Here is a 17461-nt window from a genome sequence, read left to right as displayed (position 1 = left end):
TCTGTATGGATAGTTTGCAAATCTAAAGTTTGTTTTCCACTGATACTTAAGATAATAATAGAACAAAGAAGCTTTGAAATGCAACAAATGTCAGAAGTTCTCTTGGCAGACATCATAGTATAAGGATGGTGTCACAGTTTAATTGAATTTACTGCAATTTTAGGCCTTAATTTACTGGGATAACATTGATGTGTATCTATAATTTTCTTGTAAGCCCAACAATGGAATAGGGAACACAAGAGATTCTGTAGATGCCGGAAATCCAGTGTAATACACACAAAATGCTGGAGGAATTCAGCAGGTCAGGCAGCACCTATGGAAAGTAATAAGCAGTAGACGTTTGGGGCCAAAATCCTTCAAAAGGACGAGGGCTTATTTTCATCTTAATGCCACGAAGCGCGCTTTTGACCTGAAACCTCGACAGTTCCCGCCCCTAAAGTTGCTGCTCGACCCGCTCCAGATTCCAGCACCGTCCTCTCTTGTGTTTTTTTCTTAAATCACACTGCACGCTCGCAAGTTGTTGAAAGGTTATTAAGCACGAACAGAATTGTCGCCAAAACATACTTGAACTTTGCAATTCCGCTGAGCCGCCGGCAGGAGGCAGACGAGTTCCCCAATTTCCTTACCTATTAACTCTTGCCTGTGGCTGCTTTCATTCAAACCTCGCCAAATCCTACACACAGCGCACAATTTTGCCACCGATATCGCAGGCTCCAATTTCTGGTCCTGATGGGAAGCGAGAGAGCAACTTGATCCAAGGAGTCGACCTCTCGAGGTATTAGCCTCGGCTCGACCTGAACCGGGGCTCACCGACCCGCTCGGACTTTGCCAGTTGCACAGCAAGCTGAGAGATTCCAGAATTGTCGCGGAACTGAGCGAAGGAGGGGAGCCTGTCGGGCTGCCGACTGCCCAAGCAACATTCCCCGCTGCGAGGATGAATCCAACAAGCGCCAAGTGCTACAACATCGCTATATAAATAACAAAAAAAAAACTTTTCACCGCGAACAGCCGGCATGGCAAAAAATACATCCTTGTATTTTCGTATTATCGAAGGAAGAAATTTGCCGGCAAAGGACGTGTAAGTTTCTCCCCTTGTAGACCTTTGGTTCTGTTACCTGCATTATAGAAAACACCAGGGACAAGTTGTTCTGTCTTTATAACGTCTGTGTGTCGTTTGCCTTTATTTCAGGTCTGGTACCAGCGATCCTTACTGTTTGGTTAAGGTGGACAATGAGGTGGTGGCCAGGTGAGTAACCTATTTTATTGCTGTGGACGTGTTGGAGCGTGAAGGCGCGTGTCTGATGGGAGATTTCCGAGACGCGTACACGATCTTTAATTGCAAATCTCTGCAAGTTTTCTCTTAATCTGAGTGACTTGTTGCAAGGGGACCCTTTCAGGCGGCGGCTGGGCGTCTCGTGTACTGTGTTTTCTCGCAGGCGTGTCATGCCGGAATTATCCACGTTGTCTATTTTCGGTGCCGACAAGTGAGCGGAGACGCCGCAGTTTCCGTTCCCTCGGCGAATGCTAGCCAGCTGCAGCGTTATTCACTTCGCAGGAACCCGCAAAGACTGCCGAACCCACGGTAGAGCGCATCCTCGGAAACCATATCCTGTAGTACCGGGCGCCACGAGTACCCGCCCCAGGTTGTGCAGACACGTGGACGAATGTTTGAGAGCCACCGCCCGGTCCCGCCACCGGCGGCCTTTGCATGACTCCGTAATTCGCGCTGAAAGAGTGTCCAAAGCATACCTTCACCTTCCTGCGTCCGCAGCACGGTGTAGTCCATCTTTAGTGAGGGAATGTGGTGACCAACCAGCGACCGAAGCCGGGGCACGTTTTGTGTGTGTATGGGGCAAGTTTACTGTCCAGTTCAGATTGGATCAGGGTTGTAATGGAGTCCAACTGGGTTCTGCGTTCATTGTCTCTGTTCCCTGCTGTTGTTGGGTGACTTCTGTGAGGACCAGGTGCAAGTGTTGGTGTACGTTTCGCGGGAAGGTTGTGATGTGGACCTGTGCTGTATGGGGGGGTTGGAATCAACACCAAGGACAGGCAGTTGGAAAGGATGACGTGAGAAGGTAATGCAAAGCTGACAGTAGGGACAGTGGTAGGAGGGAGCACTGGGCAAGAAGGTGTTCTGATTTCTAGTAGTTGGCATTAATATTTACTTAGTAAGATACAATGCAGAATATGCCCTTACAGCCGGTTGAGCCGAGCCACTCAGCAATCCCCAGATTTAATCCCCCGCCTAATCATGGGACAGTTTAACTGACCAGTGAACCTGCCAACCAGTACATCTTTGGACTGTGGGAGGAAACCCACGCGGTCACATGGAGAACGTACAAACTTCTTACAGGCAGCAGTGGGAACTGAACCCAGATCGCCTGTGCTTTAAGTGTTGTGCTAACCACTACGCTACCGAGCCACCCGCTCCGTTCATGGTCCTTCCAAAAATTCAGTCTTTATATTCTTTGCACCAATATTACAATTTGCATGAAGAATTGTCAGAACCTTTATTTATCTCTAACGTGTGTCCTCGCTATAGTAGCAAGCTCCTCAGTGTAACCACCATTCAAATTAGCTACAATTGCATGGCTGATTTTTAAAGATATCATTCTCTGATACTTCAATATTAGAAACAAACTATAGAACTGTTTTTCTCTTAATGGTTGAACAGGCGAGTCCAAGCAGTCTCATCAAAAGCTTTTATGCTTGTGGAATTTATATTATGTTTTACGGTCCACTGTCTTCTCCTATCAGATTCCTTCTTCAGACCTTTACCACTTCCACCTATCACCTCCCAGCTTCTTGCTTCATTCCCCCTACCCCACTCACCTACCCTCCCCTTCACCCTGGTTTCACCTATCACCTAGCTTCCCTTCCCCCTCTCACTTTCTTATTCTGGCCTCTTTCCCCCTTCCTTCCCAGTCCTGATGGAAGTTCTCAGCCTGAAACGTCGACTATTTATTCCTCTCCACAGACGCTGCCTGACTTGCAGAGAAATTCCAGCTTTTTGTATGTGTTGCTCTCTGTTTATAGAATCTAGCCTCATTCAGTGAGGTACAGGCATTCCAAGGACACTCATGGGTAATGGATTGGTTAAAAAATGGTGCTTAATGATATTAAGTTTGCCAGGTTTGGGAAGTGGGCAAAATGAGACCAGAGCTTCTGGAAGAGCAAATGCTCTAGATTGATCCAAAATGTACTTGTCCCTGGAAGTCTAGAGGAGCCTGTACTGGGAGCAAACTGGACAATGTTGGACCAATAATGTGATAGCACGATAGTGTAGTGGTCAGCATAACACTATTATAGTGACTGTGACCGGGGTTCAATTCCCGTCTCTGTCTGTAAGGAGTTAGTACGTTCTCTCCGTGACCGCGTGGGTTTCCTCTGGGTGCTCCGGTTTCCTCCTACGGTCCAAAGACGTACCAGTTGAAAGGTTAATTGGTCTCTGTTGAAATTGGTCAACTGAAGGGCCAGAAAGGCCAGTTACTATGCTGTATCCCAAAATTTAAAAAAAGTAAAGAAATAATGCACGGAACTGCAGGAAACACTCAGCTACCGCCACATCTGTGGAATGAGGGATAATGCACAGGATCGAAATAAAGCTGCAAAGAGCTGTACAGCTCCATCATGAGACTAGCCTCCATAGTATCCAGGACATCTTCAAGGAGCGATGCCTCAAAAAGACGGCGTCCATCATTAAGGACGCCCACCACCCAGGACATGTCCTCTTCTTATTGCTACCATCAGGAAGGAGGCACAGAAACCCGAAAGCACGCACTCAATGATTCAGGATCATCTTCTTCCTGTCTGCCATCCGATTTCTGAATGGAAATTGAGCCCATGAACTCTACCTCACTAGTTTTTAATTTCCTTTTTGTTTGCACTAATTTAATTTAACTATTTAATATATATATATTCACAGTTTTGTTCCACTCTGTTATCATGTATTGCATTGTACTGCTGCTGCTAAGTAAACAAATTCCTCGACATGTGCCAGTGGTATTATACTTGATTCTGATTCTGAACAATTAGATTTTTAAATATAGCGTGTACATGTACAGATGCTCTCCGAAGCACCATTGCACAGTTTATGGGCCCATACATTCGAATGAATGTTTGGGAGACTGACGAGGTGAATTTGCCATTTACTGTAGGGTAAAAGCATTTTCTGCCATGTGGGAACTCAGCCTCTGAATGGTTAATTAAATGCACCAGTTTAACCACACATTGCAACACACACACACACACACACACACACACACACACACACACACACAAACACAAACACAAACACAAACACACACACACACACACACACACACACACACACACACACACACACACACACACACACACACACACACACACACACACACACACACACACACACACACACACACACACACACACACCTACCTGGAGGAACTCAGCAGGCCAGGCAGCATCTATGGGGAAAAAGAGCACAGTTGATGTTTCGGGCAGAAACCCTTTGGCAGGACAGGAGAAAAAAGAAGCTGAGGAGTAGATTTGAAAGGTGGGGGGAGAGGAGAGAGGAACACTAGGCTGTAGGTGAAAATTGGAGGGATGAAGCAAAGAGCTAGGAAGTTGATTGGTGAAAGAGACAGATGGCCAAGGAAGAAGGAAAAAACGGGGGCACTAGACGGAGGCGATGGGCGGGCAAAGAGATAACAAGAAAGAGTAAAAAGGGGAAAGGAAGTGGTTATATTCCGTTTGTGTAGCCTCCAACCTGATGGCATGAACATCGATTTCTCAAACTTCCAGTAATGCCTCCCCCCACTTCACCATTTCCTATCCTCACTTACATATGTCATGAAATGTGTTTTTTTTTATGACAGCAGTACAGTGCACTACATAAAGTTACTACTGTACTGTGCAAAAGCCTTAGGAACCTTAGAGATATATATATGTATGTCCAAAACCTAAGCATAGTACTGTATATAGACAAAAACAGAGGTGCTGTAGCTGTTGAACAAGGTCGGTTCCTAATGAAAGGTCATAAACCTGAAACAATAATTATGTTTCTCCCTTCTCAGACACTGACTGACTACTGAGTATTTTCTGTAGTTTTAAACTTCATATCACTAGCACCCATCGTGGGTAAATACAACACTGCTCATTACCAAGAATTACTGCCTTGAATAGATCTTACAGTGTTGACTATTGCTAACCAGTATCATCTCCTTAGTGACATGTTCAACTAGTACATAAATAAATTTCTAATAACCACCCTCACTATTTGTCAGGAGACGTGGTCCTGAGACTGACTACTGAGATTACAATGCTAGTCGAACAACTCTCTTAAATACTATGTTGCTTGGGTGGTGGGGTGGAGATACGACTCTACCAAAGCTCCTTCCCTCCGCTAGCCTGCAGGTCACCCTTGGGTGAGGTGTAGCACCTGCCTAGACCCCCCCCCCCCCCGTTTTAGGGTCACATGAATCCTAGGAGCAGGTGCTGGATGGTTGTATGAGCAGCTGGTGCATTTCACAAGTTCCGGTTATGTGACCACTGACGCCAGGCAGACAATCTCTGTAGAGTATTGATAATGTCTGGGGTCACCCGTCTTGTACAGACACTGCCCAGCAGAAGGCAATGGCAAACCACTTCTGCAGAAAACTTTGCCAGGGATAATCATGGGAATGGAAAGACTATGATCCCCTACGTCATAGACACAGCACACAACGAACAAACTATGTTACAGGGTCATTTGGGTGAATTATTTAAATTTCTTAGTATTCACCATAGGAAGGACATGTTGTTATAGAGGATGACTTCAGCTTATGATGGTACTTTATTTAATTAGACTTCAGTTTCTGTTCATGAGCAAAAGCAATATTTGTAACATTTTCAGTTCCAAATAACCTAAAATTCAGACACTGTGTTTACAGATTGCATCAAAGCCTCCCCACATACACTGCACCTCTCAAAAATAGATTAATGTTCGAGCTTAGGAAAATTTGTTGAATTTTGTATTCCTTCCATATGAGTCCATAGCCAAAATGCACACTTCTAAATATTGAAAGACTGTGAAATCTTACTTTAAACTTTGTGCACCTGGAAGTGTTATTTTAAAACAGCTTTCAGATCTTTAGTCTGAAGATTGATGTAATAAATAACTGTTGAACTTATTCAAATCTAGTCGTCAATGGATCAAGCAGATCCATATTTTCCCAAGATCAGCCATGATTTTGATGAATATTGGAGCGAGCTCTGGCAAATGACCCACTCCTGCTCCTAGCTCTTATCTTCTTAAATCCACTTGAAAAGTCCCTCAGCACAGATGCATTGATATTGATAGAACTATTGTGTTTGTCCTGACCCCAGCTTTAAACTCCCTTCTGCCCATCCAGGTTCAGGTAATTTTCACCTGTAGATCAGCAACATTTATAATAGATTTACCACTGAGAGATGCAGCATTGTGGAGGCCAAATCTTTAAGTATATTAAAGGCAGAGGTTGATAGATTCTTGATTGGTCAGGGCATGAAGGGACATGGGGAGAAGGATTGAGATTTTGAGCTGAGAGGAAAATTGGATCAGCCATGATGAAATGGTGGACCAGACGTAATAGGCCAAATGGCCGAATTCTGCTCCTATATCTTATGGTCTTATGGTAATAGCGCTGCCCAATTACACCCATATGACTTATTATCCTACTAACCCATACGTCTTTGGAATGTGGGAGGAAACCAGGGCACTGGGAGGAAACCCTTGAACGTGCAGACTCCTTACAGAGAGCAATGGAATTGAACCTGGGTCACTGGCTCTGTAATGGCATCGCGTTAACCACTACCCTGCCATGCCAAAGTGTTTTTACAGAGTAAATTTATCGAACAGAATCCGATACAGATCTCTGTAAGGTAATGTTGGAAGGATGACAAAGGACGTTGTGAAAGAATTGGGTTTTATGAAGTGTTTACAGCAAGGAAAAAGAAGTAGTTATATGATTTGCATTTGTCTAAGTTCAGAATTGAATAGCCATGGAGCAACTGAGTTATCTTAAAAACTGAACTGATTCACTAATACCCTCCAGAAAAGGGATTTTACCAACCTTACCAGGTGGGGTCCATATATGACTCCTGTTCCACCAGTGTCATTGATTCTTAATTGTCTCCTCATTTCAGAAGCAATTATGGTTTGGGTAATAAATTCCAACATTCACTTCCTGTGAACAAATTAAAAGAAGAAATAATACCAGAATCAGATTTAATATCACTGGCATATGTCATGAAATTTGTTAACGGTACAATGAAATACATGAGGAAAAAAAACTGAGTCACAGTAAGTATATGTATGTCTATTAAATAGTTTTGTTAAAATAAGTAGTGTAAAAAATCAAAATAAAGAAGTAGTGAGATAGTGTTCAAGGGTTCAATGTCCATTTAGAAATTGGATGGTAGAGGAGAAGGAATTGTCCCTGGATCACTGAATGCGTGCCTTCAGGCTCCTGTACCTCCTTTCCGATGGCAGCATTGTGGAGAGGGCATGTCCTGGGTAGTGAGGATCCTTAATGATGGACGCTGCCTACCTGAGGCATCACTCCTGGAAGATGTCTTGAATCCTACGGAGGCCTGCAAGTAGCAATTAATCAGCAATTATAAAGAAAGCAGACTATATTTTAGGTCTATAACTACATCCATCATACATAGAACATTACAGCTCAGGCTCTTTGGACGACTATGCTCTGATAACCTCTTAACCTACTCCAAGGTCAATCTAACCCTTCCTTCCCACATAGCCCTCCATTTTCCTATCATCCATGTGTCTGAAGAGTCTCTTAAATGTTTTTGCCACTGCTCCTGGCTGTGGTGTTTCACTTCATGCACCCATCACCCTATATGTAAAGCATTTACCTTTGGCATTCCCCCCCCCCCCCATACTTTCCTCCAGTCATCTTAAAATTGTGCCCCCCACTATTAGCCGTTTCTGGTTAACCACTTTTATCACCTTGTACACCTGGAACTGAACTGAAAAGTATTTCGTTTCTTCAAATATATTCACTCTTAACACTTGTGGCATCTTTATCATGCATGGATTGTTAATTTGGCATGTTTTGCCATGCTTTCTGTGAATAGTGGCGTCTTTATTTTGCAGAATTTGTGCTGGCCCTGTTTTCATACTCACCTAAGGCAACGTATCATTGCTAAAGTTTTGCTGTGTCGAGTGCCAAGGCTGCCGACTGGTTGAGAAGCATAAGGATGGATTCTCCATTACTGTCACTGCCACACATTGTATAATTTTGAGAGTTTTTGTACGTTGATAAAAATCTCCTGAAATGAACTGAACTGGCCTTTGAATCATCATGTTTACTTGTGCCATTTTAATAGCATCCTATTGTGTCACGCCGGAATTCTTGTCAGATGGAAATCTTAAAACAGGAAAACATTATTAGCGCAAGCATTGTGGTTAGTTCCACCTAATATTTTGGATATTTTCAGATCCGGCTGACTTTGAAAACTTTTTCTTTCAACAGAATGCTTCCTTTTTAAGTTGTTAGTAACGATGGTCAAATCAGTAGATATTGCACAATGTTTTGATATTAGTAATGTAATTTATCATTGGGATTAGCTCTGAAGTTTACTCCTGGCACGTTTAATGCTTGTTTTTTAATTGCTTTTAATTGTTTTTAATAAGCTTGTATTTTTCAAAGACTTGCTTTCAGTCGAGGAAGTTGCTAACGTTTGAGTGAACCGAGAATCCAGCTGTATGCTAGAGGATAGTTGAGGGGGTGGAGTATTTTCCCACAACTTACTTACTTATGGCCTGTTACGCCACTGGTGTTTAGGGCAGCAATGAAAGTCCTCCATCTCTGGTGGTGTTCAGGGCTTCGTTCATCGTGTCAGTAGCTTCACTACCGTCAGTCATGCAAGCCCCAGGTGGAGACTCAGGAATAACGTCCCACTCAGATATAGAAGGATCCTTCATTGCTGTTTCTGTAACGATTTTGTTTTATCAGTCAGCGTTGTCAGCCCTCAGCTGGACTAGTGGACCACTCTTAGTCTGGCCTCTGCCCTTTGAACTGTTTGGCACAGGTGACCTCCCAAGAGCCAAAGCACAAAGCCCTGACTCCAGCAAACATAGTTCTCTGGGTCATTGGAGCATGTGAGCCTCTAAACCATGACGTTGTAGTCCTCATGGAGGATTATCCCACAAGGTCTGACTTAGATCACGCTTTCTATTGATAATATTATAACGTAATAATATAAAATATTATAATATTCAAAACCATATTTCAAATTTCTCCAAACCCTTATGCTTTGAAGAAGCTGATGCCTTGTCGTACGACGTGGGCTATGTTGGTCTTTCTGTGACTGTGATTGTTCTTGGCAGATTTTTCTACAGAAGTGGTTTGCTATTGTTTTCTTCTGGACAGAGCCTTGATTATGAAGGGTCTCAAAAGAACATGATAGCGTGATGGAGCAGACTCGATGAGCCAATGACTTAATTCTACTCCTTTGTCTTATGGTTTTATGCTTTATTATTATTTATCAAATCATTATGTTCTCTTTCTGTTAGTGCAAGATGCTCTCCAGATTGCATTGAACCTTGACCTGGAATTGTACGGCCATACTCTTATTGTTGTTGGGCCAAAATCTTGGAATTCCTACCTATCAAGGGTTACTGCACTGTGAGGACTATAGTGGTTTGAGTATGTGGCTCGCTTGAAGGGGGAACCAGAGGCAGGCATTATTGCTGGCCTTACTACCAGTGCACACACTCTAACACTTTTTTCCCCCAGTCTTGATCTCAACCCAAAACGTCGACTCATTTCCATAGATGCTGCTGTGCCTGCTGAGTTCCTCCAGCATTTTGTGTGTGTTACAAATGCATACATGGTTGCATATAATTTTGGATTTTGTTTCAAACATGATCCTTTTATAAGAATTCTTTAATAATTATTTAGAATTCCATACATTTAGCTGTTCGGGTATTTTGAGTCCAATTTTGGGCGAATGCAGTCAGCTATTAAGAACAGAGTTAAGTGGAAATTTCTTCACCAAGATACAAGGAATCTGTGGAGTAAACTGTCTAAGAGGGCAGTGGAGACTCAATTGTCAAGATAGAGGTTGGCAGATTATTGGAACACTAAAGGAATGAAGGGAAATGAAGACTGGTGTAGCTAAAATGCTGGAGGAACTTGGGAAGTCAGACAGCATCTTCCAGAGGAGAATAAACAGTTGATGTTTTGGACAGAGATCCTTCATCAAGACTCCTCAATAGATGCTGCCTGACTTGCTGAGCTCCTTCCAGCATTTAATGTGTGTGTCGCAGGGTCTCTTGTGTCTAGTATAGCTGTGATCTTAACTGAATGGTGGACTAGAAATGCGGGTTTGATCCTCCCGTTTCTTATGTTTTTGTGCGATCTTCTCCTGCCAAATTAAAGGAAATTTAACAAGCTATATGGAATCACATAGATATGGAAAACAATAAAAATTCTGGAGGAGTGCAAATGTTTAAAGAACTCGGAACAGCCAGGCAGTTCCTGTGGAAGTGAAGAAACAGTTAATGTTTCAGGTTGAAGACACTTCAACACTCAGTTCTAACTGCTAGAACCTGTTTTTCCAGTCTTGCTAGAAGTATCTAGCTGGTCAGGCAACATACATAGAGCAACAGAGTGGGTGGATTGTGATGCTAAATTTAGTGCCAAGGCAAGTTTCATTTCTTTATTATGTGCTGTGTTGTATGAGGTGGGTGATCCTGGTCTGTCCCATGACCACGATTGTTCTTGGCAAGTTTTTTTTCGGAAGTGATTTGCTTTTGCCTCCTTCTGAGCAGTGTTTTTTCAAGATGGGTGACGCCAGCCATTATCAATACTCTTCAGAGACTGTCTGCTTGGTGTCAATGGTCGCATAACCAGGACTGGTGATATCCACCAGCTCCTCACATGACCATCCACCACCTGTTCCCATGGCTTCACATGATCCTAAGCAGTTGCTGTACCTTGCCCAAGGGTGACCTGCAGGCTAGCGGAGGGAAGGAGCACCTTACACCTCCTTTGGTAGATATAGGTATAGGGATCAAAGTAAGAGGATGGAACAAAAAGAAAAGCAATCTTTTGAAGCAGTTCACAATCTGAAGGAAGAAGGTTGCAATCCACCTTAATATTATTCAGGATTTGGCCAAAAATGATTAATTGGCTATCCATAATAATTACCAATTTATTGTAGCAGTACTCGGGTTGTAAATTACAGAGATATTTTCTAGTTTTGTGCTTAATAAGAAATTAGTATCCAAATACAGCAGTTTCAAAGAGCACATCTACATGAAATACTGTCGTAGGAAAGCAGAATCCATCATCAAAGACCCTCCACACAGGCCATGCTCTCTTCTCACTGCTGCCATCAGGTCGAAGGTACAAGAACCTCAGGAGTCGCACCCCTGAACAAAAGGGGATAACTGCACTCACCTACCCATCTATTGAGATGTCCCCACAACCAATGATCTCACTTTGAGGGCTCTTTATTTTGTTATCTCATATTCTCGTTATTTATTGCTATTTATTTTTATTTGCATTTGCATAATTTGCTGTCTTCTGCACGCTGGTTGATCTTTCATAGATCCTGTTTACATTTACTTTTCTGTAGATTTGCTGAGTGTGCCCGGAGGAAGAAGAATCTGAGTTGTATGTGGTGTCATATATGTACTCTGGTAGTAAAATTTACTTCGAACTTTCAACTCAGAGAGATTAAGCGGGGGTAATGCACACAAAATGCTGGAGGAATTCAGTGGGTCAGGCAGCATCAATGGAAAAGAGTAAGCAGTCGATGCTTCAGGCTGAGGTCTGTCACCAGTCCTGATGAAGGGTCTTGGCCTGAAATGTCAGCTGTTTACTCTTCTCCATAGTTGCTGCCGGCCTGTTGAGTTCCCCCAGTATTTTGTGTGTTTTACTTTGATTTCCAGCATCTGCAGATTTTCTCTTGTTTGAGAGGAAATGGGAGATAGTTTTATTTGTAAAATGAATTGTGGAGTGGTGCAGCTGAAACTGAAATGTGGAGATTCACAACATGTCGCTGGCTGATTTTCATGTTCGTAACACAAGTGTCATTCAGATAGCATTAGCTTTTAAGCAAAGTTAGGACCAAATATAGTTAATGTTTCCAATTTTCACATAACAGGAGTTAGTGAAAAATGATAGTTTCCTATTTATGCCAGACAATATTCAAAACCTGATAATTTGATGTTATTTCTTTAGAACATTTTTGTGTCAACACCACAAAATGGAAGAGAGTGCAGGCTTTTCTTATTCATTATCCTGCGACACATTATATGCCGTGTCTTATGACGTGGTCTTTCCGTGACCAAGATAGTTCTTGGCAATTTTTCTACAGAACTGGTTTGCCATTGCCTTCTTCTGGGTAGTGTCCTTACAAGCCAGGTGACCCCCAGCCATTATCAATACTCTTCAGAGATTGTCTGTGTGGTACCAGTGGACGTATAACCAGGACTTCTGATATCCACCACCTGCTGATTAGCCCATCTACCACCTGATCCCATGGCTTCACATGACCATGATTGGGGGGGCTAAGCAAGTGCTACACCTTGCCTAAAGGTGACTTGCAGGGTAGCGGAAGGTGGAAGCACCTTACACCTCCTTTGGTAGAAAGATACCTCCAACCCAACAACCTTCATGTTTATTACCTTTCTCTGAAATCTATATCAATCTACAAGAGCTGTATTCAAAATATAAATTTATTAGATGTGTGGCATAAATCTAAGGGCATCTTGTCAGAGAAGAAGCAAGAGCCAAATGCAGAGTCCTAATACTACTGAGGTTTTCCTTCAGAAAAGCAAGGAACTACAGACGTAGGAAATCTAAAATAAAAGCTGAAGTGGATGGATGGATTGACAGATGGATTGATGGATGGATGGATTGACAGATGGATTGATAGATGGATTGACGGATGGATGGATGGATTGATGGCTGGATGGATGGATAGATTGACAGGGATTGATTGATGGATGAATGAATTGATGGATGGATGGAGAGATAAGAAAAAGAACAAAACAGAGTTAACATTTAAGATTAATAACCTCTCATCATTTGAAGAGGCTTTATTTATTCCTGAAGAAGGGTCTTGGCCTGGAATGTCGACTGTTTATTCATTTCCAACGATGGACCTCATCCTGACCTGCTGAGTTCCTCCAGCATTTTTTGTGTGTTACGCTGGATTTCCACCGTCTGTGGACTTTCTCGTGTTTACTTATTCAATCTGCTGTTAATTGTCAGAGCATACTTATTTCAATCACACTGCCACCATCAGCCCTCCCAACACTTTCACCAGATTGAAGAGAGCTTGTTTCTGTTGTGATCAGGATAATACAAATGTGGAACATCATCAGTACTGCAGGAAAACTGGGTTGCCAGAGCTCGCTGGTCTTTTAGTTTCATTGATAACTGCTGTTACATCAGAGAGCTGCCATTATTTCATTTCTCTAGTTCAAAGTTAAAAGTAAACTTATCAGTGAGGTACAGTACCGTGCAAAAGTCTTAGCCACTATATAGTTAGGCTGCCAAAGACCTTTCATGGAGCAGAGTGCAAATTTGTAAATTTGCAGAAGAAAAGGATGTTGGGAATGGTGAGGGTGAGCCACCAGGAAGGGGTGTGGGACAGGTGGCAGTGCCAGGGGCATGGGGTGGTGTGGGTGCAGACACACCCAGCCCTGGGACACTAGGCACGGTTATCTGATTCCAAACAAATGGTTTATTGATCATTACTGAAAGTCTCTCTAGTGCTTCCTGCCCCCTCCCCTCTCCCTTCCCCCCACCACGATTCCCCTCTCTTTGCCCCCTTCCCACTCTCAGTCCACAGTAGAGACCCATATCAGAATCAAGTTAATCCTCACTCACATATATCATGATTTTGTTTTGAGACAGCAGTACAATGCATAAAATTACTACAGTACTGTGCAAAAGTCTTAGGCACCCTAGGTATATATATGTGCCTTTGCACAGTACTGTAAATATCATTACATACTGCATTGAAATTTATCTTCTTGCATTCATTCACAGTTGAATAAAATCAATGAAAAACTACACCAAAAGAAAAGGCTGACAAACAACCAGTGTGCAAATGGAGACAAACTGTACAAATAAAAAAAACTAAATTACTAATACTGAGAATTTGAGTTGTAGAGTCTTTGAAATTGAGATTATGGAATCCATTCAGAGTTGAGGTGAGTTGGTCGCTATCTTTAATAATGACCAATTTATTAAATGGTACTCAGGCTGTAAATAACCAAAGATATCTCCTGGTTTTCAGACTGTTGAATCCTTTCCTGAAACCAGTACAGTGAAAATCACACTGAAGTAGTCATTCTGTCTTACTCCAATTTCAAAATAAATTGGATCATGATTTTAGTTTTCTTATAGGAAGCAAAAATATTAGAAGTTTGCAGATATCCTCTGGGTGTTTCTTCCTGGTTTAAATGTTCTACAAATCTGCTTATCTTTGAGCTTCTTCTGAATGTTCACCTCAGTCAGTATGACACTGAAACACATGAGCGATTATCTCTTTCCTTAAAGAGATTGTGGACCATATTTGGTTCAGCTACTTAAGATTATGAAATGGGAAGACAGAAAGATAGCAAAGGCTGGCTGATAAGTCAAAGATACCTATCAGCCTCTGTAATTCCCTCTGCACTGGATCCCCAACTTCCTCACTGTGAAACTGCAATCTGTGCGGATCAGAAATAACATCGCCACCTCGCTGGCAATCAAAACTGGTGCATCTCAGGGATGTGTGGTTAGCCCACTGCTCTACTCTCTCTACACCCATGTCTGTGTAGCTAGGCACAGATCAAATGGCATCTATAAATTTGATGACAACGCAACTATTGTTGGCAGAATTTCAGATGGTGACAAGAGGATGGACTGGAGTGAGATTTATCAGCTAGTTGAGTACTGTCGCAGCAACAACCCTGCACTCAACATCAGTAAGACCAAAGATCTGATTGTGGACTTCAGGAAGGGTAAGACGAGGGAACACACACACAAGTCCTCATCGAGTTATTGGAAGTGGAAAGAGTGAACAATTTCAAGTTCCTGGGTGTCAACATCGCTGAGGATCTATCCTGGATCTGACGTATCGATGCAGCTGCAAAGAAGGAACAAAAGCTTCTGTAGTTCATTAGAAGTTTCAGAAGATTTGGTATGTCACCAAAGACGCTTGCACATTTCTACAGATGTACCACAGGGAGCATTCTAACTTAGTCAGCTTCATCAAGGGCACTAGTCTCTGTAGTGTGCAGGATATCTTCAAGGAGAGATACCTCAAAAAGGTGGCATCCATCATTAAGGACCCCCATTACCCAGGACGTGCCCTCTTCTCATTGCTACCATTAGGAAGGAGGTACAGGAGCCAGAAGGCACACACTCAATGATTCAGGAACAGATTCTCCACCTCTGCCATCCAATTTCTGAATGGACACACTTCACTAATATTTGTGTTTTTGTACTACTTATTTAACTCTTTTATCTATCTTTCTATCTATATTCTCTCTCTCTCTCTCTCTCTCTCTCTCTCTGTCTTTTTTCAGTTATTATGTATTGCATTGCACTGCTAACTCAAATACAACAAATTTCACGACATTTGCTGGTGATATTAAACCTGATTCTGATACAGGACGCAGATATCAGATTAAAAAGAGCTCTGTAGCTTTTTTGAAATTACTATTAAGAAGAATGGCATTAGGTGCCTCTGTACTTCACAGATATCAATGATCCATTCACAGAGCTGGTGTCCCCATCTTCAAAATATTTTCCTACCATGTTGGTGCAAAGGTCTACCGGATGGATGAACATCCTTAATATCTCAATCTTCACAGCTGCAAAAAGTATCTCAAACATAGTTTGGTCCTTTTTTCCCTTCTTTCCTGGTTGTGTCCCCAAATCTTTCTTTAGCAAGTTATGGAAGAATTGTTATTGGAAATTTATAGAGCTACATCTTTATATTGATGGAATATAAAGCACATTTCTAACATGGGCACTTTCACTGAGATGCTGTCCAGTGCTGCAACTCTGTCAGACTTTGAGGGATTGTTGGTGTACAATTTTCACCCACATGCAAAGATGTGTACGCATAAGTGGCAGAATTCCTGGAAATTCAGTGCAGTTGCGTGCAGTGATTTCTCGCGATTCTTGTACAACTTATTGGTGCCGGGGCACAGCACCAGGGTAAACAGGCAAGATTGAATTTCTCAACAATTTTTTACAAACATCGTTACTCAGATATTTGTTCGTTCACTCGTTAGGTGCTGTGGCGTATGACATGGCGATCATGGTCTTTCCATGGCAGTGATTGTTCTTGGCAAATTTTTCTGCTGAAGTAGTTGGCCGCTATCGCTTCACAATGACTTATCTGGAGATACATTTCAGTGGAGGCATTCACTTTCATTATAATATAGAAATCTGTATTCTTTTGGGCAGTGTCTTGATTAGTAAGGGTCTCAAGGGAAAATGACGGAATTGTGGAGCCAACACGACGGGACAAATGTTTTGCCATTTTATAAGAGGGGTGACCCCCAGCCATTATCTATACTCTTCAGAGATTGTCTGTCTGGCATCAGTAGTCACATAACCAGGACTGGTGATCTGCACCAGCGGCTCATACTGCCTGCTCCCATGGCTTCACGTGACCCTGACTGGAGGACTAAGCAGGCGCTACACCTTGCCCAAGGGTGACCTGCAGTCTAACGGAGGGAAGGAACGCCTTACACCTCCTTTGGTAGAGACATATCTCCACCCCGACACCCAAGCTCAGATATTGTACTTTAATTTGGCATTTCCAGTGGGGTTAGTGATCTGATTTGCTATTATTAGTCATTCTTTAAATTCTTACATGATTGAGCACTTAAGTTTTAGAAGCCTATTTAAGTCAGGCAAGTTTTTCTGGTATGTTTAACTTTTAGGATTCACTCTGTAATCCTTTCAGTGTTTTTATTAATAAGGGTTGCATTTGCATGTATATGACTTCCACATACATGTAGTTTGTATACTCAGATAAGTCGTTGTGAAGTTATAGTTGCATTACGCTCACGTATTCAGACATACAAGCTGATGACAGCTTCAGACATAGGCACAAGTAATGTGTTCACTTTCTGTAAATCTAGGCACGATGAGGTCATTCCTTGTTTAGCAGCAACACCCGCCACTCTATATTCCTTTTTGATGTTCATTTATTGCTAATTAATATGAAGAAGTTGGATTTCAACGTTGACTGGCAACTCCTGTGGCGCTGCTGGTACCAAACTGTATCAGCCTCTGCTGGCCCTTTGCGTTCGTCAGATGCGTGGGGAGGGAGGGAGCTTGCTGCATAGGTAACAGCTTGTTCTCCATATTGTACCACTCAGGCTTGTGTACCTAGATAGGTAGGTCGCAGCATCCATGGTCAACTCTGACTAACGGAGGCCTCCAAATATGAAGAGCTAGTAAGTAGGAGA

At 42.5% G+C, this 17461-nt stretch overlaps 1 protein-coding gene across 1 annotated transcript in view; it reads left to right on the top strand.

The window, feature by feature from the left end:
- Window positions 1–382: 382 nt before the first annotated feature.
- The window catches only part of LOC132404080 (rasGAP-activating-like protein 1), a 272887-nt gene continuing 255808 nt past the window's right edge, over window positions 383–17461 (top strand). The window contains exons 1-2 of the mRNA XM_059988090.1: window positions 383–1078; window positions 1190–1246. Coding sequence (XP_059844073.1) covers window positions 1014–1078; window positions 1190–1246 — 122 coding nt within the window. The 5' untranslated portion in view covers window positions 383–1013. The remainder of the gene's footprint in view (window positions 1079–1189; window positions 1247–17461) is intronic.

Source organism: Hypanus sabinus, chromosome 13 (assembly GCF_030144855.1).
Source record: "Hypanus sabinus isolate sHypSab1 chromosome 13, sHypSab1.hap1, whole genome shotgun sequence".
In the NCBI taxonomy this organism is placed as follows: Eukaryota; Metazoa; Chordata; class Chondrichthyes; order Myliobatiformes; family Dasyatidae; genus Hypanus; species Hypanus sabinus.
Note: the sequence above shows the minus strand (reverse complement) of the source record. Positions and strands in the feature narration are given on the sequence as shown.